Source organism: Argentina anserina, chromosome 1 (genome assembly GCF_933775445.1).
Source record: "Argentina anserina chromosome 1, drPotAnse1.1, whole genome shotgun sequence".
Classification (NCBI taxonomy): domain Eukaryota; kingdom Viridiplantae; phylum Streptophyta; class Magnoliopsida; order Rosales; family Rosaceae; genus Argentina; species Argentina anserina.
This window is the reverse complement of record NC_065872.1, coordinates 17,404,854-17,429,705: the sequence shown is the minus strand read 5'-3', so window position 1 is coordinate 17,429,705 and position 24,852 is coordinate 17,404,854. Positions and strand designations below refer to the sequence as shown.

At 39.3% G+C, this 24,852-nt stretch overlaps 4 protein-coding genes across 4 annotated transcripts; 2 read left to right on the top strand and 2 right to left on the bottom strand.

Moving 5' to 3' along the window:
• The first annotated feature begins 7,923 nt into the window (after positions 1 to 7,923).
• LOC126803037 (protein translocase subunit SecA, chloroplastic) lies at positions 7,924 to 13,607 on the top strand. Its single transcript, XM_050530784.1, is given in 19 exon segments — positions 7,924 to 8,383; positions 8,553 to 8,625; positions 8,830 to 9,036; positions 9,375 to 9,478; positions 9,582 to 9,761; positions 9,890 to 10,108; positions 10,452 to 10,565; positions 10,651 to 10,764; positions 10,937 to 11,104; positions 11,336 to 11,511; positions 11,840 to 11,906; positions 12,040 to 12,186; positions 12,260 to 12,355; positions 12,442 to 12,456; positions 12,563 to 12,570; positions 12,824 to 12,941; positions 13,121 to 13,185; positions 13,187 to 13,352; positions 13,458 to 13,607. Coding segments are annotated over 19 exon segments (2,559 nt in total). The 5' UTR covers positions 7,924 to 8,005; the 3' UTR covers positions 13,602 to 13,607.
• Positions 13,608 to 14,046: 439 nt separating this feature from the next.
• LOC126798464 (uncharacterized) lies at positions 14,047 to 15,248 on the bottom strand. Its single transcript, XM_050525485.1, has 5 exons — positions 14,986 to 15,248; positions 14,846 to 14,893; positions 14,712 to 14,769; positions 14,286 to 14,600; positions 14,047 to 14,195 (listed from the first exon to the last, which is right to left on the bottom strand). The coding sequence occupies exons 1-5, from the start codon at positions 15,066 to 15,068 to the stop codon at positions 14,067 to 14,069; spliced, it is 633 nt and encodes a 210-aa protein (XP_050381442.1). The 5' UTR covers positions 15,069 to 15,248; the 3' UTR covers positions 14,047 to 14,066.
• Positions 15,249 to 16,507: 1,259 nt separating this feature from the next.
• LOC126798379 (probable polygalacturonase) lies at positions 16,508 to 20,117 on the top strand. The gene is made up of 6 exons (XM_050525366.1): positions 16,508 to 17,335; positions 17,861 to 18,199; positions 18,555 to 18,675; positions 18,757 to 18,931; positions 19,077 to 19,147; positions 19,422 to 20,117. The coding sequence occupies exons 1-6, from the start codon at positions 17,312 to 17,314 to the stop codon at positions 20,087 to 20,089; spliced, it is 1,398 nt and encodes a 465-aa protein (XP_050381323.1). The 5' UTR covers positions 16,508 to 17,311; the 3' UTR covers positions 20,090 to 20,117.
• A 582-nt stretch (positions 20,118 to 20,699) lies between these two features.
• Positions 20,700 to 23,070, bottom strand: LOC126791434 (protein S-acyltransferase 18). Its single transcript, XM_050517894.1, has 8 exons — positions 22,950 to 23,070; positions 22,391 to 22,852; positions 22,239 to 22,307; positions 22,077 to 22,148; positions 21,832 to 21,960; positions 21,664 to 21,744; positions 21,344 to 21,526; positions 20,700 to 21,222 (listed from the first exon to the last, which is right to left on the bottom strand). The coding sequence occupies exons 1-8, from the start codon at positions 22,998 to 23,000 to the stop codon at positions 20,722 to 20,724; spliced, it is 1,548 nt and encodes a 515-aa protein (XP_050373851.1). The 5' UTR covers positions 23,001 to 23,070; the 3' UTR covers positions 20,700 to 20,721.
• Between the last annotated feature and the right edge of the window lie 1,782 nt (positions 23,071 to 24,852).

Below are 24,852 nucleotides of genomic sequence, written 5' to 3'. Positions count from 1 at the left end.
TCTGATTTGTTACATTCAATGTGTCTTTCATAATGGAATGGGGGAATGGACCAATGAAGGACTGATTTTGGTCGGAGATGGAATCATACATATCCTCTACGCTACCAGTGTCAACAACAACACTAACGCGTACGCTAGTGTGTATGAGCTACTAGCGGCGTTAGTGTGGGGAGGAATGTATTGATTCGCTAAATATAGAACTAAACTCATGTCAATGGAACAATTCCAGTCCAATGACGATGCATAGGCGCATAGTTAATCACATCATAATGAAAAGGAATAGTGTCTCAACAACACTAACATATATGAATCTATAGCTCATTGAATATCTTCATCATCTATACTTAGACGGAATCGAGAATCAAGAATTAGCTTTAATATGAACACATATGGGTATGAGTTCTTGCAACCAATTGTACTACATTCTCTCGAACGTCGCAATCTGACTGCATAAGCTCTCTCTAGTCTGGAGGCATTTAATTGAATAATTAAGGTCCCCGTGCACTTTCATATCTGTGTCAAGATTCCTTTACAAATATGCTATGACCATTATCATATGTTGCAAATCAGTTTTCATGGACACTACTGCTGATTAAGTAGCGGAAAACAATTAAGTCCATAATGAGATAATATAACTCATCATAATCAATACTAGGATAATGAGATAATCTTTGCGCCATAAGTCCTGCAAATTTCGCATGACTTCATCTTTCTCATTATACTTACGAATAATGATTAATATAACAAGTCTAGTTTAACATGTATGAATTCTTTCCACTTCGGCTAAGTTGCTCATCGTTGATACTTTACAACAGAATGAGAGCATAAGCGATCATCAATCATGTGAGATCAATCTATTAACACATGCGCGCGCTTATATAATATCTCACATCAGCCAACAGAGAGGGGGTGATGTGCCTTATATGTACATGCCCACCTCCATTTAACACGAGCCCTTTTTGGGGCTCAATGGTTTCGGAGGGGATGAGAACTCCGAAGTTAAGTTTGCTCAATTGGAGTCTTCACATGAGAAGATAGACAATGAGAGTCATCAATTAAGTACATTTTGAAAGATAAATGATGGGCATGGAGAAATAGCTAATTAAGATAACTAAACAGGAGGCGTCACTATAATAACCTGATTTTTTTGGGTTCAATTTGTATGAATTTGTTGAAATTTATAAACTTGGTAAATTTATTAAATCGCGTATTTTTCGCTTCACGATGATGTCAAATCAAAACAGAACCGCCTTCGGAAATCTAAATCGGAAAAACGTTACGTTTCCGCGACGCGGGAGTCGACTTTTACTCCGTCGCTCGTTTCCGAAAACTTCCTTCACGAAAGTTGTAGAGAACATCGATATGATTTCGTGGACATATCATGGGTTCTAATCGGACGTCGTACGTGAAAATTATTAGTGACGGCAAATAGTTTCCGATTTTGGAAGAAGTATAAAAAGGAATTTTTAAGAGCTATGGTTTCTAATTTTGGAAACCCTCATTCCCTCTCCTCTTCCCCGCAGCTCTCCCCTTCTCTCTCCCCGACCCTCTCTCTCTCTAAATCGCCTCTGGTGATCTCTCAAACCAGGCCACTGTGATTCACACCGCTTGCCTCGGAAGCTCCGCAAGCTCGACCGTAATAAACCCCGAGCAAGATGCGTCCTCCCTCGCCGCAGTGAAGCCGCGCGACAATTCGAGAACCCTGTGTCTTCCTCCGTAATAACTCCGATTCGCACCCCTGGTGCCACCAGCGAAGCGACTGGAGCTCGAATCACATCGCCAAATCGCCACTGCTCAATTTTTGACCCCGCCGGCATCTCGAGTCCTCCGGCGACCTCCTGCCGTTCTAGGGCTCCATATAGGTATGGAAATGAATTAAATGATATGAGTGATTTTGTGTAGCTTGGGAAGAATTGTGGAGAAATTGTGGAGAATCAGAGGAGGACGAGGAGAAATAGAGAGTACCGCCGCCTTAAGCGACGCGTGAGGGGGCGTGAAGGGGGCAGGAGGCGGCTGAAGGTCGTGGGAAGGGTGGAGGAGGGGCAGTGACTGGTTTTGGGCGGCGGTGGGCTAGCTACGCACCGGTTTTGGAATCGGCGCGTGGGCGCCACGCGCTGCCTCTGTGAGCGCCACGCACGGCTGTCGTAGGTGGCGTGTGAACAGAGTTTTTTCAAAATAATAAATTTTTGTAAAAAGTGATTTATGTACGGTAAATGTAAAAGTAAATTACGTACAGTAAATGTAAAGAGTAATTCACGTAGATTAAATGTAAAAGTAATTTACGTATAGTAATTGTAAAGTAATTTCTGAAAGGTAAATCAGTCATTAGTATTTACTGGATTAGTAATACGTAGACAGTACGTACATGAGAAGTAATATGTAAATAGTACGTACATGAACAGTAATACATGAATAGTATTTATGTGAACAGTGATTTCGTAAAGACCGAAATTGCTTAACAGTAAAACATTAGTACTGATTCGTCATTTGAGGCTTTGCGTGACGTTTCTAATCACTTCTTATCCAATCTAGGTGATCGACACAACAAGTAGAGGATTCGCTTTCAGAATTGTGGAAATTACGCTAAGGAATATAAGGTGAGTAAATCTCACTACGATGAGTCTACCCTTGGTGGTGATTCATAGTTACGTCTTATTTTAAAAAGATCAAATTATGATATGTATATGGTATAGTGAGTTGTATATGTGTATAAATGGTAAAATCGATACATATATATGAATTGCTATATCATATACTATCACATTTCCATTTCCAACTGAGTTTATTTATCGCACTGATATTTATTTTATTTAAGCATGAATAACTTGTCTTTTTGTACAATAACATGTGAGGAATGTATTGTACGTGGTTTTAACTTGAGTTATGTTAAAACGTTTTTCTGTCTTCGGACCTGTCTTCGTACGTGTTGGGATGTCGGAACCTAGCCTTGGCCGAGCGACAGTTACGATTCAGTTAGAGCTCTAGTCTGTCTGCCGGTGTACTGGCATGAGGGGTAACAAATGGGTTACCGGCTTATGACTACCCATATTTTGGATATTGGGTAACATATGGTTGCCCAATGTCTGGCGGCGTACTGCATGAGGGGTAACAGATGAGAACCTAGGTCTCATGAGTACCCGTATTATAAATGTATTTGGGTAAACAGATGGGTTGCCCGATTTCTCATGAGCACTTATATTTTCAGATATTATTGGACAACCAGATGGGCCGTCTAATGACTCATGAGTACATTTATAATTAAATGTTTTCAGTATTTTTCTTTTGTATTTATATGCAAGTTATATTGTTGTTTTACTCATACGAGCTGCAAAGCTTACCAGGTTTGTGTTTACAATCCCAGTGCACCTATTCGATGGTGTAGGTGATAGTTCTACATGTGTGGATTAGCAGAATTGACGGACTACTCTGAAGACTTCAAAGTTTCTTTATTTTATTTTGTGGTGAGGTTTGAGATGATTTTACATTTCCATTTGATATAATGCTTGAATTAAAATTGGTTTTGTAATAATCAATTCGACTGAGATGTTTTATGATATCAGTAATGATACGCTGTGACGATAAGATGATTTCGATTTACTGAGATTATTTTAGAGTTTTTCACGGCTTCGATTTTGAGTTTAACACTTGAAATTTCGAGGTCGTGATAGTCACAATCCCCTATGAAGGGGTGGATGGCACCACAAACGACATAAAAGCCTAACATTGTCGTGAGGAGGCCTCACGGTCTCTCCATGGATTTGCATGGAGAAAAATCGTCCAAACACTTCGTGAACATGAAAAACGGATGATCATGTGAATTTCAAAGAACTCTAATCATCTTATCACGTTCAAAATGACCAAAATGATTATGTCAAAACCGATATGGCAGCAAAACCGAACCGATGATTCAAAGAATCTCGAGTTACATAAATCTACTGTTGCACGCAAGCAAAGCGATGTCTGCAGGCTCACAAAGCTACTGCCAAATCTTGAAAAAACTATTGTCAACGAAATCTGAGAGATTTAGTCTTCTCCATTCTCAACACAAGTATCAAGGTGAAAACAACTACCTACGCCGTAAAACAGTGTGGGTGGTTACGCAATCAGCAAGACACTCGACTTCACCGTTGGACATCATTAAAATAAATTAAAACAGTCAGTGACACGGGGAACAATTCCAAGCAATACCCCGTAAGACATTGTCAGAAAGAGGATCGAAAATAAATAGTACAATCTTATCGAATGTATCACATGTTAATAGAACTACATTCTTCCACTTAAGAGTTGAAAAAACATGGTATTGGAGCAGTTGAATACCAAACAATGAGGGTGGTAAAAACCATCCAATTGGTGTGGGTGGTCATCAATAATAAAATCGTTTGAGCTTATGAAACGACTTGGAGAAAACCAGAAAACCATGTCCAAATAACTTAAAACCGAATGAAACTTTGGTGGGAAAACGCTTCAACAAAGAATGTTGGAAATATGCCGGAAAAACAATGAGAAAATGGTGAAGAATCACCGAAAAACTCAAGGGAAAACCGGTGGAGCAAGTGATCGAAAAAATCGGCCAGCAGCAGCCAGGATCTGGCCGGTTACGAGGCCGGACTTCATATCTGACAGGGTACGCTGGCAAGAATCAGGCAGTGTGCCAGAAACATCAGAAATGGGCCGGAAAACGGCCAAAACGGTTAGAAATGTCGGCAAATCTTTTCGGAAACATGCCTGAAACGCCAGAGACCATAACAATGTCAAATTTTGACATTCCGAGGTTTGTTTTCCAAATGTTAAGTGTCAAATTCACAATGTAGTACTATTTGAGTCCAATGTAACCCAAAAAGCGGCCAATTCAAGAACCACATGCAGTTGAATATGTTGACCATTCATGTTAGGTTTAAGTAATGTTAAGTGTCAAATTCACAATGTAGTACTATTTGAGTCCAATGTAACCCAAAAAGCGGCCAATTTAAGAACCACATGCAGTTGAATATGTTGACCATTCATGTTAGGTTTAAGGCAAATAAAATTTTCACGAGATCATCTTGTAAACAAGGAATACAAGATTGAATATACCAATCTTTAATGCAACACAAACAAGTTTCCAATTCCAATAGACGACTTAAGCTAAAGTCGAGTAAGAAACATGGTAATGCCAACGTCATACTTGAAAAATTGTAAGCAGAAAATATAGTCAAAATAAATTGACTACTCAAAAGTCTGTAGCAACAAAATCTTGCATTTTAGATTGGACGGAGCTTTAGCCTGAGGCTAAAAAAATTTGCTTACTTGAGAATGGAAGAATATTACGTTTCCATCTCCAAAGTTCCCTCAATAGATATAGATACAGGTGCCAAAAATGACATGTGTTTCTTGGATGTGGAGTATACATCAATGTCAACTTTGATAAAACAATGTCATAGACGGTTATTGAATCACTGTAAGTGTGTCCCATAGAATTAGCTATTTTTGGGATCTTATGTCAGCAAATAGTGTTGCTTTAGAGTAATGAATTTCAACTCAAATAAATGAATACGTAGACTTTGGGATTAACGTTTATAGACATGAGTTTAAGAAAACTCAAACATTCAAATAACAGTTGTGATGACGACGCATCCACAAGAAACGAGGGTTGTATATGTTTCCAACAATTGAAACTATTCAAGTATGCAACCAGAATTAGAATGGTTGTGATGTATATAGTCACAAAATAATCAATGTATATCAGCGATTCTCATGATCGCACCCAAAACAGCGTCGTACTCAAACAACCACATGATATTGATTTCTTCCCTTTAAATAATATTGTGACTCCCCCATGACCGTCACACGAAAAACGTCGAACAAGAAGAGAATCATATCTCTCTTTCGACGCTGTAAGAAGAGCCGGAAAGGAGACATGAAGAAGGCTAATAGTGCCTGATAATTTATTTATATATATATATATATATGTGTGTGTGTGTGTGTGTGTGTGTGTGTGTATGTGTGTTCAAAAGCAGCAACTTTAAGAAAAACATACTTGTTGGTCTGGTAAATAGACCGCATATAATTTGAGATAGTCTTCAAATTATCTTCATACAGAAAAATGCAGAAAAGCTGTTTGATGAATTCCTTTTCCTTGTCGATCTTCGTACTGATGTCATAATAATTGTTTGAGTAATGTCCATCTCTGGTAAGCATGGCATCATTATAGTATGATAATTGACCATTTTTCCTATACGAGCACGTGAAATATAGTTAGAAAACTAAAATGTGCAAATAAATGATGAAATAGTGGAATAGGAAAAAGAGAATGAGAGAGGATAGAGGTTTAGCCAAAGGGGCTTAGTGGGCTCGGAAGGCTCGAGGCCCAAAGGGTTGTTAGGCTGACAGAAGGTCCGGTCGAGGCCGGGTCGGAGATGGGAGATAGCGACTCGTGTCAGGTCAACCAAATTCGTGCGAGCAGAGGCTTGTCCTCGTCGGAAACAACAAGGAGGGCGGCGTTGAACTTAGCTGCGGCCATTTTGAGGGCGGGCTTCAACAACATCAAGTCTGAAACGGAGGTCGAGCTGGGTCGGACCTCGTAGTCCAGTCGAGGTGCTTGCGACGTCGGAGAGGCATGAAAGAGTAGGCATCGATTCGACGAGGAGCAGGGTGGCGATGAAGCAGACAACAATTGGGCTGCGTGGGTCGTGTTAGGGAAGACACGTGTGCTGGGTCACATCAATGGAGGAGCCCGTCCGACACAACGAAGAAGAAGACATAGGTCAGAGGAGATGCACCATGGGTGCCCAGAGTAAATATCTAAAGCAATTTCGATTTTGTATTAGGGATTGCATTATTACCCATCGGGTAGGGTATTCACGGGTATTCAATCCTAATAGGACTGTGTAATTGGCAAAAACGGGGAACGGGTATGGGGATCCCCTATATTCGAAATATAAAATCAGGTAACGGGTGAGGATGATATTTTGATCCTCATCCTCATCCTCATCCCCATCCCCACCCAATAATAATAATAAATATATATATATATATGATATGTTTTAATATTAATTAATTAATATTTATGTAAAAAACTTTTTGATAGTTATTATTTTATTTTGAACTAGACTTGTAGTGGTTTAAGTTGGATTAATGTAAAAAAAAAACTAATTTCATCACGATATTTAACTTTCATTTTACATTTTTACGTTTTCTCTATACTTCATATGGATTTTTATATAATATAACAAAATATCATTAACATGTATTGGGGCGGGTATGGAAAACAGATCCCCAGCGAGTTTGGGGATGGGGAATACCCATTACTTTCTAACGAGAATTGAGGCGTGTATGAGGACGTAATTGAAATGAGGTATGGATATGGTATTTTCGATCCCCTGATCCTATCCTGCCCATTGCCATCCCTATTTGGTATTTATGTTTTCTGCTATGCTTCTTCGACGACTATTTGTTGAGATTTCTCAACTTTTCCGGCTATGCCAAAAAGAGAAGGCTGCCGGACATTGGAGGTTAGGGCTAGGGTTAATTTTTCTGGTGGTGGCCTCGTCGCTCAGACACTTTAGAATAAAGTGCATGATAACATGATCGAGTATGATGAATACGAGAATAATAACAACATAAAAGAACATAACGTAACCCTTTATTGATTGATAAGAAGACCTATAATATGCATTACATAGAGAGTATTTCGATGAATCCGAGATTCATATCTATTACATTAAAGCATAATCTACTATAATAAGAAAATCTAAATAAGTTAAAGACACAATAGTTGAATAATAATTCTCCCCGAACTTAATAATTTTAAAAAGTTAAAAAAACGAAGAAGAGAAACTTTGTTTGACTTTGACGTTACGGCGCGAAATTGACGACGTCGGCCATGTTTTATCCTCCGTTATATCTCTCTTTGATTCTGGTTAATGCGTCACCAGTTCACCACACCTTATCCCAACTCCTTCGGAAACTTCAACATCCTCCTCCCTCCATGAAACCCCTCCCTTTGTAAAATTCGAAATCCCCAACAATGGCGCTGCCTCACTCTCCTCACTCCCTCTCACCTCTCTCTTCCAACTCCCGCCGCCACGCCGTCCTGCTCCACCACCACCACCGCCACCACTTCCTCGCCGGAAATGCCTCCCCCCTCCCGGAAGCCTCCCGCGTTTCCGCTCCCCGACGTCGGCGAGGTCAGCCTCTTGCGGCGTCTCTGGGAGGCTTATTAGGCGGGATTTTCAAAGGGACCGACACCGGCGAGTCCACCAGGCAGCAGTACGCTCAGACTTTGGCGCCCGTCAATGGCCTGGAAGCTCAGATTTCCAAGCTTTCCGATTCCGAGCTCAGGGAGAAGACACTTCAGTTTCAGGGGCGCGTGAAGCAGGGCGAGTCCTTGGACTCTCTTTTACCCGTCAGTAGTTTCTTTCTACAATTTTTACTGCTCAATTTTACTGCGTTTTGTCGTGCTCTTACTGCTTGGATGAGTTTTGGTTTGATCATAATTTTGAAGTGAAGATTATGCGTGAGATTGCGTAATTGTGTTACATATACTCATAATTAATGAAGCATTACCATCACAGGAAGCATTTGCCGTGATTCGTGAGGCTTCGAGGAGAGTTTTAGGCCTTCGTCCCTTTGATGTCCAACTCATAGGTACATTATGTCCTTATTTTTCCACACAGTATCTCAATCTTGCTTAATGCTTTGTCATCGAATCTCTAGTTTGGGGATTAGTGAGACATTTGTTAAGTTGCAATGTTGCATAGGCAAATTATCAAGATTACTTGAGTTTTCATTGTTGAATTACGTATGTTATGTGTTTAGTAATTAGGACTTTTGATTTTTTTGGTTGTTTAGGTGGCATGGTTCTGCACAAGGGGGAAATAGCTGAGATGAGGACTGGAGAGGGAAAGACACTTGTTGCTATCTTACCAGCTTATTTGAATGCGCTAACCGGAAAGGGAGTTCATGTTGTCACTGTTAATGATTATCTGGCCCGACGTGATTGTGAATGGGTTGGTCAGGTTCCCCGTTTCCTTGGATTGAAGGTTGGCCTAATCCAACGTATGTCTCCTACTTGCATGTTAGTTATACAATATGTAGTGCATTATGTTTCCTGATTTTCTTCAATATTCGTTGTATACTTGCTGGTAGCAACATGGACTGTTGTACTAGTTGGTATTTTTTTTTGTGCAACTAATAAATGCTTTGTGCGTCTGAAACTCTAGTCATTTCCACTACACTGTATTTACTATTATTGCACTGATTTTTTCGTTAGACTATTGAACCTTTTATAGAGATAAGGCTATTCTATACTGTGTCTGGATGTTGTTTCCACATTTTGAGTTTTTTTCAATTAAGATTCCAGCTGAAACCTAAGAAATGCGTATTTTTGTGGGCAGAGAATATGACAAGCGAACAAAGAAGGGAGAATTACTTATGTGACATCACATACGTTACAAACAGTGAGCTCGGTTTTGATTACCTGAGAGATAATCTGGCCACGGAAAGTAATTCTTGCTTTATTTTCATAACTAATTAATTTTACCAGTGTGGCTAATATTCAAGAGTTTTCTAAACTAAAATTATTTTACCTGTGGCATCTACAGAGTGTTGAGGAGCTTGTCTTGAGGAATTTCAACTACTGTGTAATTGATGAGGTTGATTCCATCCTTATTGATGAAGCAAGAACACCTCTTATTATATCAGGACCTGCAGAAAAACCCAGTGATAGGTACTATAAAGCTGCAAAGATGGCTTCAGTGTTTGAGAGAGATATACATTACACTGTAAGCCTACCTTTTATCAGGCGAAATTCTATATTTAGATAAAGAGATACATAGAACGCAGAAACCATAATTGAGCTACATAGTTTATTTGTAGTTTCTTACCATGCTCTTTTTTTTTCTCTTTCTAGGTGGATGAAAAGCAGAAAACAGTTCTGCTCTCAGAACAAGGATATGAAGATGCTGAAGAGATTCTAGGTGTCAAAGATCTGTATGATCCCCGTGAACAGTGGGCATCTTATGTTCTGAATGCGGTGAAAGCAAAAGAACTGTTTCTTAGAGATGTAAACTATATTATTCGTGGAAAAGAGGTTCTTATCGTTGATGAGTTTACAGGACGAGTTATGCAGGTGATTATATTTACAATAAGTGTTTTCCTAATTTATGTGCAGTAGTTTCTTCTTCTCTACAGAGAAAAAAAGCATTTTTCATGTCACGTTATCTCGTCAAGTTAGCAGCTAACATTATATTAACTTTCTGGTCATCTGAATGGCTTCAATCTTATCCGGTCAATATTATAACTTTCTGGTCAACTTACCAGGTGAAATTGTTACTGCATCACAAATTTTTTTTCTCCTGGTATTCTACTGGAATTATAATCCCATCACTAGAATTAGGTGCTGCCACATTTAAGGGAATCTGATTTGGATCTCTAATCTCTCAGTAATTGTAGTAGGTCTTAATGTTGTTTAGGGGAGGCGGTGGAGTGATGGACTTCACCAAGCAGTTGAAGCAAAAGAAGGTCTGCCGATTCAAAATGAAACTGTAACTCTGGCATCTATTAGTTACCAAAACTTCTTTCTCCAGGTAGGACTCTATCTCACACCTCATTCAGTTTGCGTTTTGTTCTCTTTGAAACGTGTACTGATTTATATAAGTAAATATGCGACAGTTTCCAAAACTTTGTGGAATGACTGGAACTGCGGCAACTGAAAGCACAGAATTTGAAAGCATATACAAGCTTAAAGTTACAATTGTCCCCACGAACAAGCCCATGACAAGAAAGGTATTCTGGTTTGGTTTGCACAGCAGTTGGACTACTGTTTTTTTCATACTTGTATTTAATCGCATTGTAGGAATTTAAATGGTTTGATTTGGATATTCTATATAAGTAAAGAGATTTGCACAAGATACTTTGGCTTTCAAGTTTCTTATTATCTCTTGCCTTTCCTTCTCAGGATGAGTCTGATGTAGTTTTCAGGGCAACTACAGGAAAATGGCAGGCAGTTGTAGTAGAAATTTCTAGAATGCACAAAACAGGTCGCCCTGTACTTGTTGGCACAACTAGCGTTGAGCAGAGTGATTCATTGTCTGAGCAGTTGCAAGAAGTTGGTATTCCCCATGAGGTGGGGTCACATTCATTTGTTTTAGTTTAACTTGATTACTTGTAGAGTATGGTAATGGAATTAAATATTTTAATGAACAATTGGTTGTGGATTTAATTTCTTTACTAGCATTTCTGTCTCTAAATAGTTGGCATTTTACTTGAAAACAAGATGATATGTATTATGCTAAATTATAAAACAGTAGACTATGGTCTTGTGAGAGGAAACTTAATAGATTCTAATGTATGGAAGGTTCTCAACGCAAAACCAGAAAATGTGGAGAGGGAAGCAGAAATTGTGGCACAAAGCGGTCGTCTAGGAGCAGTTACCATTGCAACCAATATGGCAGGCCGAGGAACAGACATAATTCTTGGTGGAAATGCAGAATTTATGGCGAGGTTGAAGCTACGTGAGATGCTTATGCCCAGGTAACACCTGAGCTTCATAATAATAGGTTTCTCTTAAAACATCTACTTAACACGAATCGTTTTGTTTTGTTGTACACATGAGAGTTGAAGGAGTCAATGTTAAGTAGTCAACAGTAATATATACTATTATGACTTCTATTAAAATAATGTTCCATTCAAGAAAGAAGCAGCCATTTATTTTTGTTGCATTCCTTGAAATCCAGCTACTAATAATTTGTACTTGTGAGCATCCAGCAGGTTTTCTTTAGTAAGGTCGAGCATCCTGCAGGTTTTCTTTACTATGGTTCCATTCTAACCACATTTTATTTTGCTTATAATATTCTGGTAGAGTTGTAAAGCTAACTGAAGGAGGTTACGTCTCCGTGAAAAAACTTCCGCCGAGGAAGTCCTGGAAGGTGTGTTTTTTCTTAGATATTGATATGTTGATGGTTATTAATTTAGCTAGTGAAGTTTAGATAGGGTAGACTTGCAGTTCCAATGATTATATCATCTTAAAACTCAGAATGTTTTTTGTTTTTTTTTTGTCAGGTAAATGAACAACTATTTCCATGCAAACTCTCCAATGAGACGACCAAGTTAGCTGAGGAAGCTGTAAACTTAGCTGTTGAAACTTGGGGTCAGAGATCATTGACGGAGCTTGAAGCCGAGGAGCGTCTTTCTTATTCTTGCGAAAAGGTAAGATTAAAGCTTGTGTGAAATTTAAATTTATTTTCTGATGGTGTGTTGATCAAATATATGCCTTTGTTAGGGACCTGCTTTGGATGAAGTGATAGCCAAACTGCGAAGTGCCTTTTCAGAAATCATGAAAGAGTACAAGGGCTACACAGAGGAAGAAAGGAAGAAGGTCAGTTCATTGCATGACACCAAGTTTTTCTTTAACATTCTTTGCTACTGTGGATTATAGTTCTTATATTTTTCACATTTCTTCAGGTTGTGTCAGCTGGTGTCATACCTTAGAGGTATGAGCCAAGTAGTTTTTCAGATGCATGCAGGGGCATCTTATCTTTCTTCCTTGCATGCAAGTACATGATCTTATAGTATTATACTCAAGATGCTTATGTACGCATGACTAACATAAACTAGTTTTTCATGACGGGAAAATTTATTGATGAAAGATTTAGTAATTTTACAAGAATTGATTGGAATTTTTTTACTTCTATCTATGAATCATTGTTCTCTGTGAATTTCTATTCGATTGATCAAGGTTGCTTTGATGGTTATTATTTATGTATTATGGTAAATGGTAAATCTCTTCCTTTACTTTTGCTCATAATAATTTTTTTCACTGACAAATTTATTGTTGTTGCTTTAGATATTGCTATCTTTTGAATGATTTGACGCCGGATGTGCTGACGAGTGAATGTTCAAGTTACGAAGATTTGCAGGACTACCTCCGTCGTCGAGGTCATGAGGCATATTTGCAGAAACGGGTCAGTATGATAAGAGTTTTCAATACTTTAAAACTGTTAGATGTCAACCCAGTTGAACTGATATGTTTGTGACAATGAATGCAATTACATTGTCAAGTCACCAAGTATTTCCAGTGACTGCTCTATTTTGCAATGGCTGGTCTTCAAAATAGGCTTGATGATATATTTCTTTGCATCAGACTATTATTGAGAGCCAGGCACCAGGCTTGATGAAGGACGCTGAACGGTTCTTAGTTTTGAACAATATTGTGGAAGGAGCACTTACAAGCACTCAAGTTCGTTCAGCAAGCTGTAGGTTTGCGTGGGTACGCACAACGGGATCCACTTATTGAATATAAGCTTGAAGGCTACAATCTTTTCTTAGACATGATGGCACAGATAAGAAGAAATGTTATATATTCCATATACCAGGTGCATATTTGTTTGCAAATTAGTGTTTCGATAGTGCAGTAGACATGTTTGGTTTGCCACTCTTTTTAATTATCTTTTCCATTTTTGGTGCTTTACTTGTTGCAGTTTCAACCTGTGATGGTAAAGAAGGATGGTGACCAAAGAGAGGATAAGAAATCCGGAAAAAAGGTCACTAATGGTAACCCAAATTCTGTTGGCAGTGTGGTGGACTCTTCTTCACCCCCTGCCACCCCCCAGTCTAGTGCATAAATCCTACAGGATCGTTCGGACATAAGCTCAACAGGAAAAGGCTTGAAATGAAAGGTTCATTCAGTTCTGCTCTTTGATACATATTTACTGTATAATTAAAGCAAAGTAAATTGGCAACGATTAGCTAGATTAGCTCAAGTGCGAATGAAATAGGAAAAGGGTCTCTGTTGTACTGGGATTTGGACTATACAAAATCATGAGTAACGGACATTGCAACTTTTTGAACTGATCTTACAATGGCTTTTCGTTCGGATGCCAACTGCTACAACGGATATGAACAAACCTTGTAAATGCATGAGTTTAAAGATTCATTTAATTCCATGGTAGACAGTAACTCAGCGCTCAGCAATATGTAATCCTGAATTCCTGATAGACTCATACTAGTACAAAAGACTTGGTTCGTTTCTCAACCCTTTGCAACATGAACTATCTTCAACAATACAGTCTTCCCTTGTATAAAGAAGCTCATCTCTGAACTAGCCTTTGTGGTGCAGGAAGCAGTTCAGGTGAATCAATACATTCAGTACCAAGATGACCTTGAGTGCTGCCGCTAAGAATTTCGTCAACAAGTTGATTAATGACATTTCCTTTGGCCTACAGAAACAAAATGCTTCCAGATCAAAACAAAGGGGGTATGATTTTTTAGATTGAAAGACGGGTAGGTAGTAGGAATAACACAGCTACCTTAACTCCAATAGCAATGGCAGTTTTAAGTTTAACAAGCTGACCCAATCTTAGAGAAGCACCCTTGTTATCTCTAAGAAAGATCAATGGGACATTCCTTGAAAGGGCCAACCTTGGCAGATGCTTCGTGAGCCACCGCGGATTGGAATCGGCAGCTACCAGCACCGCCTGCAGCTCATTCGATGCTGCTTTAGCTTTCGGAGGAGTAGCAGGGGCATTGCACTCAGATGCCAAGCTTGCCTCCATTGGTAATGTCACTAGTTTCATGCGTTCAAGAACACGAGTCACATCATTCACCCCTACTGCAAATTGTAGCTGCAAACATACACAACATTAACAAATTGACTCTGGTCAGAGTCATAGTTATACATATATACACATTATGAAACTATAATTTAATTCATTAGTTATAAATTGGAAGCAAACCTTGAACCATATCTTTTCCGGCAAAGAATTATCCAACAGTCTAGCTGACTCTATTTTGCTGTTCAACATAAGTATCTAGCAAGTAAATTCACCACTGAAACTTAATATACTCAAACATGAAGTATTTTACTAACCTCTGAAGAGATTGGAGAAGACGATCGAGACGTTCTCCTTCATAGCAACTACACATTATACCAGAACAAGAAAGGTAAAAACTTGACGTGGTTGAGGTCACAAAGTGATTGGAACTCTCAAGTATGGAAAACCCACTTACTCTTGGAGTTGGTGTTGAGGGTCGAGGCCAGACTTGGAAGGACCGACGGTGTTGTTGTTCCCATGTTTCTTTCTGGGCGCCATGGTTGCTCTAGATTCTAGACTCTGAGAAGGAAACTATTTTGCGGCTTTTGTTTTTGGGTTGAGAAAAAAAATTCATTTACTTATAGGTTGAATATTTTCACATAGTATATAACTTTTACCACCCACCTCTCCTTACTGTGGACTTTCTCTGCTTCCTCAATCCTCATCACAGTCACTTCAAATTCAAGTTGTTAGCCGACCATCATAACCCTCCACGCTCACCAAGTCGAGCCTGAAGCCAAATCCAGAATAGCCGGAAAGGTCGCCGTCGTCGAAAAATAAGGGGAGGCTGAGAGAAACCCATAAACCAAAATCGTCATATCGCAATCGGGTTCGAAGTTTAACTGAACACACTTGTAGAGCACAGGGGTGAAAGAGGTATATGAATGGGCAACGTGCCTTTGTTTCAGATAGCTTGTTGCCAATAATGATTGATGGTTTGGTGCAAGTTCAGCAACGAGTGTATATATTGAATGGGCAACACTGAGACAGGTATGTCACAACATTAACTCTCAAATGGGCACTAATATGAATATGTGGCATACCCAACTTAAGGTATATATCAAGGAGTTTGAGTAGAGTTGGAGTGTTTGACATTGACTCTGATTATGATTGAAAAGGAAGATGCATGTGATCTCATGATCAATCCTTTACTAAACTTAAAAGCAAGATTTGTTTTAGGGTATTCCCTAATAAAAGAAAGATTTTAATCCTCCATATATAGATGTTGAAACATGGAATTTGTTTACTCCACTCACTTTCACATGGCATGTACATAGGTTGTAGGAGATGTATATAGTCCAAGACTACCATACTCAACTTCATGTATAATCCCAAATACAAACCAAAAGAAGTAACAAGTTAATTATTTTTGCCAAAGAGAAATCAGGGTACCTACTTATATAATTGTTTGGGTTAATGTGGCATCGGATACCATTACCATTACAGTGAATGTCACATACCATGTACCAGCTGCTTTCATGCTCTGGCCCTTTCATAATGCCCCATCTGCCATAGAGATTATGACCACACCTCTTTTCCATCTCTTGTCCCCTCTTTTTGGGTAATTTCTCCCCTCTTATATCAACCTTAATTCTTCTTAAATTGCCATCTTTGCTCTACTACTGCTGCATATTAGTTTATAGTTTATACAGTTATACACACTAACACACACTTCCATACACTCAAAACTGCATGATAAAAAATTTTACAAATTGCAGGGTCAAGTCAAATTGACAATGGCAGCAAGGCGCAAGCTTTAACGTTAATCTTGGTTGGTTTAAGCTGCTAAACAAGTCACGTTAATTGTAAAGGTAAAATATTGCAGGCCAGCTATGGCTGTTTTTGTCAGCATCCAATGCTTTGGTTTCATATACAAACAAAATTTACAGGCAGCAACCCGCAGCAACAGCAACAGCGACAGCACCAACCAAGAGCCATGAGTACTTGAAGAGAGAGAGAGAGAGAGAGAGAGAATTTACTAGTTGCAAAGAAAACAGTTACAAGTAGCTTACTTTTTGACTGACACACTTGAAGTTTGTCAAATGAGTTTTAGAGAGTGCCTGGATCAGAACAAAAGGGTGACAGATACAGACCGACCAGAGCCTTATTTAGCTGATGAACAATGATGAAGATTTCAGCTTTAGTTTGAAGCAGTGGGCGTGGATAAACACCTGCAGAATCTGAACCACTTCCAAAGACTCTCCCTTTGCTTTCTGGGGTACCTTTTCTCTTTTCTGGGTTTACCCTTTGACTCCGGGTTTCGCGACTTTGAGTTTGACTGGTTTAGTTTCCATCTCCGGAAAGACTGACCGGAAATTTGAAGCAGTGCGGTGGTGAGAGTTGAGTGACGTAGTGGAGGCCAGAAAAGAAACCTATTAAGTTGGGGCAGTTAGGGCCGGGGAGGGGACACTACTGCTTAGTTTTGGCGGGCAGCAACGGTCACTATCAATGATTTTTATGTGGGTCCACTCTGCTGCTGCTGCTTCTTCTTCTTCTTCTTCTTCTTCTTCTTCTTCTTCTTCTGCCTTTCACACTGAGACGAGACGAGCCATCTTCTACTTACTCACTCACTCTCACCTAATGGTCTCCTTTGACCGTTCATAACCCTCCATCTTCTTCTCTTCTGCGTTTCTTTGTTGTTTGATTTGATCTTGAATTGGTTCGATTCAGCTGCCCGATCACAAGTTGAAACGAAGTGCTTGGGTGGTTTGTGACCCCAAATTTCAGCAGATCTCAGTCATATGAGGAGGAGATCTACTCTGCCTGTGAGTTCTGCTTCTGGTTGGTTTAATTCACTTCCCCTTTTGTTAATATTGCTTAGTTTCTCTGTTGTCGTTGTGATCGGATCAGTTGGGATATTTTTATGTTTTGAGGACTACTTGAATGATCATCTGCTGTCTGCTACAAAGATATGTATGAAATAATGAAAACTAGTATGAAATGAGAGAGTATTAGCAAGATTGATCCTTGAGCAAAATCGGATTCTTTCTGAGTGTGATCTTTCTGTTTGTGCTTCATTCTATATGCTATTGACTTCCATATTGTTTGGCTATCACTCTTTGAGAGATGAATTAGATTAAATTTCTCCCAAAATGCCAAATCTGCAGCTTCCTTTCCATCTCTTTATTTGCTTTTGGATCAGATCCTCAACATGACTAGAGTGAAGTACATGACATGCTTGTTGAAATGCATCAATTTAAGAAAGAGCAGCCTGCTTGCAATTTCAGATCTTAGTGATGATTGACTTGATGTGTAAATGTAGTCTGAAAATGAAATACATAATGTTCCAGGTGGTAGATGTATTTATCGTACTTGTAGCATTGTTCAGTACTGCTCCGTCTCCATGGGCTGTTGTCAAGGGCAGTCATCCACATTGCAAGAAATTAAGAGAAAACTTGGGGGAAATTCGACCTCACAGTGTCACCATTACTGAATTTGGCGCAGTTGGAGATGGGGTCACCCTTAACACCAAAGCCTTTCAGAATGCCATCTTTTATCTCAACTCTTTCTCTGACAAGGGTGGGGCCAAACTTTTTGTTCCTGCAGGCCGGTGGTTGACAGGAAGCTTCCATCTAATCAGTCATCTAACCTTGTGGTTGGATGAAGACGCAGTCATTCTTGGATCAACGGTAATCTCTTACTTCACCTTCTTTCCAAATATTTGATGAGCTTATGTATACAGTGTATAAATGCCATGTCTCATTGTTGCGATTAGGCCTTTCGCTGGCCCTCTTTGATCTATTTTTCCTTAAGTAATCTCTGTATGATCCTTACTTTATCCTAGTGCAGCTGTATTATTTGTCCACACCAGCAATTATTATTTTATGAAAGCAACCAAATGTATTTTTTGGCAAACTGCTAGTTTTGTTGTGCTTATAAGGTAGCTGCAATGTTTGTTCACCTCTAGTCTCAAAGTGCTTTTATTTTCGATCTTCATTTGGGCATTTCTGTGATACTAAACGGCTTCTTCTGGTATTGTACTAGAACTCAGATGATTGGCCAGTTGTTGATCCCTTGCCATCATATGGTCGAGGAAGGGAGTTGTTTGGGAAAAGACATCAAAGCCTCATATACGGGCACAATTTGACTGATGTTATCATAACTGGTTGGTAAAATATGATGAGGAAATGTATATGTGTCTGGCTTTATAACTTGATAATGCTGATCTGCTGCTCTCGTCATGCAGGTCGCAACGGAACCATTGATGGTCAAGGCAGCGTCTGGTGGAATTGGTTCCATAATAAAACTCTGAATTATACAAGGCCCCATTTGGTGGAGTTAATGAATTCAACTGCGGTTGTCATCTCAAACCTGACTTTCTTAAATTCACCATTTTGGACCATTCACCCAGTATACTGCAGGTTAGTTCTATCAACAAGGATTGGATGCCAGTTTTGTTTATTAGCTGGTGAATTTCAAGTGTTTTCAGTGTCTTACTTAAGACATGCAAAAGGGAAACTATCATGATTACGGAGAGAATTGACTTTTTTTTTTCTGGATGAACAGCCATGTTTCCGTCCAGAATCTCACCATCCTTGCTCCTCTCAACTCACCAAACACAGATGGGATCGATCCAGGTGAATCACAAAGTTCCGTCCATTTAATGTCATCATAATCATAGCTGTGGTATTTAATATTTTGAACCTAATCTTTTACCAAGTGAGCATTTTTTTTTCATCTTTTGTGGTTTGTGGAATATATGGACCTCAGAAAATAATTTCAAATAACACAGTACACTTTCATGACCACCTGCATCAACCTTTTGGACTACTTTCTAGCTTCTTCTAGTCTTGATGTTTACTAACAAGCAAAGAATCATTATTCTCACTCATCCTTTTTAATCATATCCAGACTCTTCTGATAATGTCTGCATTGAAGACTGTTATATCAGCACTGGTGATGATCTGATCTCCATCAAAAGTGGGTGGGATGAGTATGGCATTTCATATGGTCGTCCCAGTAGAAACATTCTCATTCACGGGATTACAGGGAAATCTCAAAGAAGTGCGGGAATTTCAATTGGAAGTGAGATGTCTGGAGGTGTTTCAGAAGTTCATGCAGAAAATCTCCAATTTTTCGGTTCTCATACAGGTATCAGAATAAAATCTTCTCCAGGAAGGGGTGGTTATGTCAGAAATATCTATGTGTCAAACGTGACCTTGGATGGTGTATATATAGCTATAAGGTTCACCAGTCACTATGGGGAACACCCAGATGAGTTTTACGATCCAAGTGCCCTCCCTATCGTAGAACAGATTACTTTTAAAGATGTCATAGGTGATAGTATCAAAATTGCAGGCCTCCTAGAGGGTTTAGAAGGTGGCAGTTTTCAGAACATCTGCCTATCCAATATTGTCCTCAATGTAACGTCAAAGTCCCCATGGAACTGCTCTTCTATTCATGGATATTCTTACTTAGTTTATCCCGAAATCTGTGAGCCTCTGAAGGAGAGTATCTCCCCTCAGCATTACTCGGACTGTTACCATCTATCGGATCAGAAATTGTTTTCCAGTGAATAAACAGAGGCGAAGAGTTGCTGTCTTGGTAGATTTCCTTGCGTGAATGTTAAAAATTAATTTTTGCCATCTCTCAACACAAAGTTGACTGGTTTGTGCCCTTTGAGGTGGTACTAAAAGTTAGGTTTCTTGTAACTTTGTGTGCAGTAACAAATAATTTAGTGATTTTGTTAAAAGTTAGAAATATAATGATTGTATGCTTCCGAAAACACTTTGCTTCCCTCTTGCCTTTTAATTTATGCAATGGAAAAGAAAGGCGTTCGATGCTGCTGGTTAGAGATGCACATTATCTGTAAAATGTGATGTCAGATCAATATTCATACCAGAATCTGATCTCAGATGTTACTATGACCTGGCATTCAATATGTACTTCAAAGAAGCAACTACATGCACTGCAGTTTATATATCACTTCACAGCCTTCACTGTCTACACTCGTTGAAACACTAACAGATGCTGTAAATGTTGAAGAGGTAAGTGTAATGTAACGTGTACTTGATGCAGTGCAATATCTATACCATTAACTTACATTTCCATAAATAGTTAGATAACATTAAAGAGGTGGTGTAATAATTTTAAGGAGTATCTGTCTCCAACTAGATCCCTATCTCTAAATAGTTTTAAACATAATCCCGGTTTATCTTGGGGATGCTTCACCCCCATCCTTCTTTATAACAGAACACAGAACCTGCCTCGAGATATAAGTCTCCAGCTCCCTTGACACCTCTGTCAACTTCAAGTCAAAGTTACCTTTGTACTTGTGCTTTGGTGAGGGAACAATGCCGGTGAACATAGTAGTTGGCGAGCCAGAATACCTCCTTCTGGGGCTTGTAAATTTTGCAACAGGTGACCCGGGCATCCACCCCCCTTTGGATATTAGAGGTGTTATACCTGATCCTGCTGTAGTTGTCAATGGTCCGGATTTTGTTTCTAATGGTAGCGGTCTCAATGAGTCATTCTCTGCCGATGGCTTCTGTTTCAAAATTCTTTCTCTGGCCTTCTCAGCTGCGAGCAATGCCTTCTCTTTGCTCAATTTTATCAGCCTCCAGGGATTAATGCTGACGCGGAAACCTTGGGGCTTGGATGAAGTAGAGGGCTGAGGTTCTCCATCAATTCTTATGGAAAGCCTTCTGGGATTCTGAAACATAGAACGACATTTATCCAATAAGGTCTACATGGCGGATAAACAGACTTGTATTGTCCTCGAAAATCAATCTTACAAGCAAACTAAAGGCAGGCTGCAATGCATATAACTTTACCTGAACTCCCCCATCACGTCCTCTGCACATAACCCTTGATACACATGATGGCTTTTCAGGTGAATCAAAATCACTATCGCTTTCATCTGAGGAGAAATCTGAATCATCATTAAATGGATCCATTTCCATAGACTGGTTGATCTCCTCTTTCATTGCCAGGATATAGTCATATGTTCTGATTCCCTGCAACACAAATTTACACATATTCTAAATCAGCTAATGGTAAACTTCACCTCATCTGTCAACTTTCATACTCAATCAAAACTGTGAAAAATTGCAAAATAAACATGGGACATGAGACTTGAAGAGTAATTATCTACCTTCTTAATGAGAACCAAATGAAAGAAGAAAAGCTGCCCCATTGCTGCTGAACCATAAGCTGTCAATAGAGTTAGCAAGACCTGCATTTCAAGGTTACATCAGACTAAACTTGACTGGGTAATGAGCCTCAAATTGAAAATTGAGGACAGCGTTGACTAATAAATTACCGCTATCGTGGCAAGAACAGCTCTTGGAAAGTCTAGGTAGAGTTTCCTTTTCAGCTCCCGCTCTATTCCATTCTTATCTGTGAAGCACCTGACAAATATGGCAATTGCTGTTCCTCCTTCTGTAATCAACTGTGCCATAAATAAGTAGTAAATTTGCTTACACTTTACAATGACAGAAACAAACATGGAAATATTTGGCGACAGTTAAGTTAAGAAAACTAATTGAACACACTACAACAACTTACCAGTAACAAAACGAAAACCATCAGAAGAATGAATGTGGTGTAGTTCTTTTTACCAACACAGTTGTTTAACCACTAGTTGAGAACAAACAGCAGAAATTGAATCAGAATCAGAATCAGAACATGGGTCATAAACTTGAACAAAAACTAAGAAGAACTACATACCCTACAATGATGATCAAATCCCTCAACGCACCGGTTGCAAGTCCTGCAATGCTTACTCCTTTTCTTCACCTGCAAAACCAGAACAGACTTAAACACAAGAACAACCTCCAACTCACTAGAAGTAAAGTTTTTGCTTCAGATTCAAACCTCACCTCAAAGTCGCAGAGCGCACAAAACGAGATGTCATCTTCCCTGAGATCAGGAGAAACAGCCTCGTCGTCTTTCATGAGCACAAATGGGAAAGGAACCAACGGGTCCAAATGAGAACTAGTCTTCCATGGATCCAGATAGCTCCTCCTTATAAAAGTCCTTAGAATCTTCTTCTCAACTCTCCTCAAGAATCTGACCATAATCTGCCCCAGAATGAACCAGTGGTTGAGTTCAGGGTACCCTTTACCACCTCCTCTAGCTCCCTTCTTCTTCTTCCTCTTCCTGAAGCTGGTTCTGTCAGTCGGGTCCGTCGCGGTGCACCGGATGAATAGAAACACGACGGAAACAGCAACAAAGGTGAAGATTGCGGTGACTGTAATCTCCGCAATCCGGTTTCCCAGGAAAAGTCCCAGGAATGTGTAGAATGTCACCACAAGGAAACTAAAGACCGCGATTCCCACCATCTGCGAGTTCAAATCGGCAAGAAATGCGTAACTAGATCTTGTGCTTTCGAATGGAGCAAGAAGGAAGAAATGAGAAGTGGGTAAAGGAATGAGGTACCTGCAGAGGGTGGAAGGGGCGTTGCCAGCCATGGCGTCTGGAGCTGATCATCTGTTGAAGCCTTTTCTTCTTGGATTTAAGGTTTTTGTTGAAGCTATTCCAGCACTGACTTGAGATTTGTAAAAACCAAAGATTGGTGTTTTGTGATTGCTCTGCATCCCCCAACGGTTCGCTTAGTTTTTGTGTTTCAAATTTGAATTGTTTGGCCCCACCTCGGTCGCACGGCTCTCTCTTTAGACCGAAGAGCGTAGTGTGTCTCATTATTTAGCAAGTCCGACGGACTTTTACCCGGCCCGACCTGTGAAAAAACCCGCTTTCGTAGGTAAAGAGTCGGGCTTAAATTAGATATGTGAAACCCGGCCCGGCCCGTAAAAGTCCGTCAAATAATAAAATATTATACATACATATTTTATTAAGTTTAGAATAAAACTATTGCATTATGAAACAACTATATTAAGGAAACTTCTTGGGATCGATCGACACCAGTAGATATGATCGGTATATATATTTAGTAACCTTGTAAAAATTTCATCCAATTCGGAACTCGTTTGACCGTCAGAATTTCCGGTAAACCGAAAACAACACTAATATGTCATAAGGGAAGACCCATTACCAAAATACGAACACCAAAAGTCGTTTGCATATCTGAAATTACCTGATTTTTGTCACCGATTGTGTGTGGTCGCACCAAGGAAACCAATTTGGCAAAGCCCCGGTCAATGAGGATTTTAATATGTCAAAACGTTTTTTTCTTTGTTGACCGTAGATACGGACGGTCAAACAATATCCAAAACAGACGAAATTTTTACGGGTTCCCTAAATATATATACCAATCAAATATACTGATGTCGATCGACCATATTTCGAACTAGAGTTATAGATCGCCGAAGCGTTTATTAATGTATCATAACCTTTATATTAGGTTTATATTAAAACTAACGCATTATGAAGCGACTATATGAAAGAAACTTGTCGGGATCGATCGACACCAGCCGATGTGATTGATATATATATTTAGTGACCCTGTAAAAATTTCATCCAATTCGGACTTCGTTTGACCGTCGGAATTTTTGGTAAATCGAAAACACCACTATTATGCCCTAAGGGAGGACCTATTACAAATATGCGAATGTTGAAAGCCGTTTGCATATATGAAATCACCTAATTTTTGTTACCTATCGTGCGCGGTCGAACTGAAGAAATCTATTTGGCATAGTCCCGGTCAATGAGGTTTAAATATGTTAAAACGCCATTTTTTTAGTTGACCGTTGGTACGAATGGTCAAACCATGTCCAAAACGGATGAAATTTTTACGGGTTCCCTAAATATATATACCGATCACATCTAATGGTATCGATCGACCATATTTTGAATTTGAATTATCGATCGCCAAAGTGTCCACTAATGTATTATAACCTTTATATTAGGTTTATAATAAAACTATCACATTATGAAGCGACTATATGAAGGAAACTTCTCGGAATCGATCGACACCATCCGATGTGATCAATATATATATTTAATGATCATTTTAAAAATTCATCCAATTCGGACCTCGTTTAACCGTCGGAATTTCCGGTAAACCAAAAACAACACTAATATGCCCTAAGGGGGGACCAATTACCGAGATGCGAATGTGGAAATTTGTTTACATATTTGAAATCACCTAATTTTTTTTACCTATCGTGCGCGGTCTAACTGAAGAAATCTATTTGGCAAAGCCCCGGTCAATGAGGTTTAAATATGTCAAAACGCCTCCGTTTTAGTTGACCGTTGGTACGAACGGTCAAACCATGTCCAAAACGGACAAAATTTTTACGGGTTTCCTAAATATATATACCGATCACATCTACTGGTGTCGATCGCCCGTATTTTGAATTTGAGTTGTCGATCGCCGAAGTGT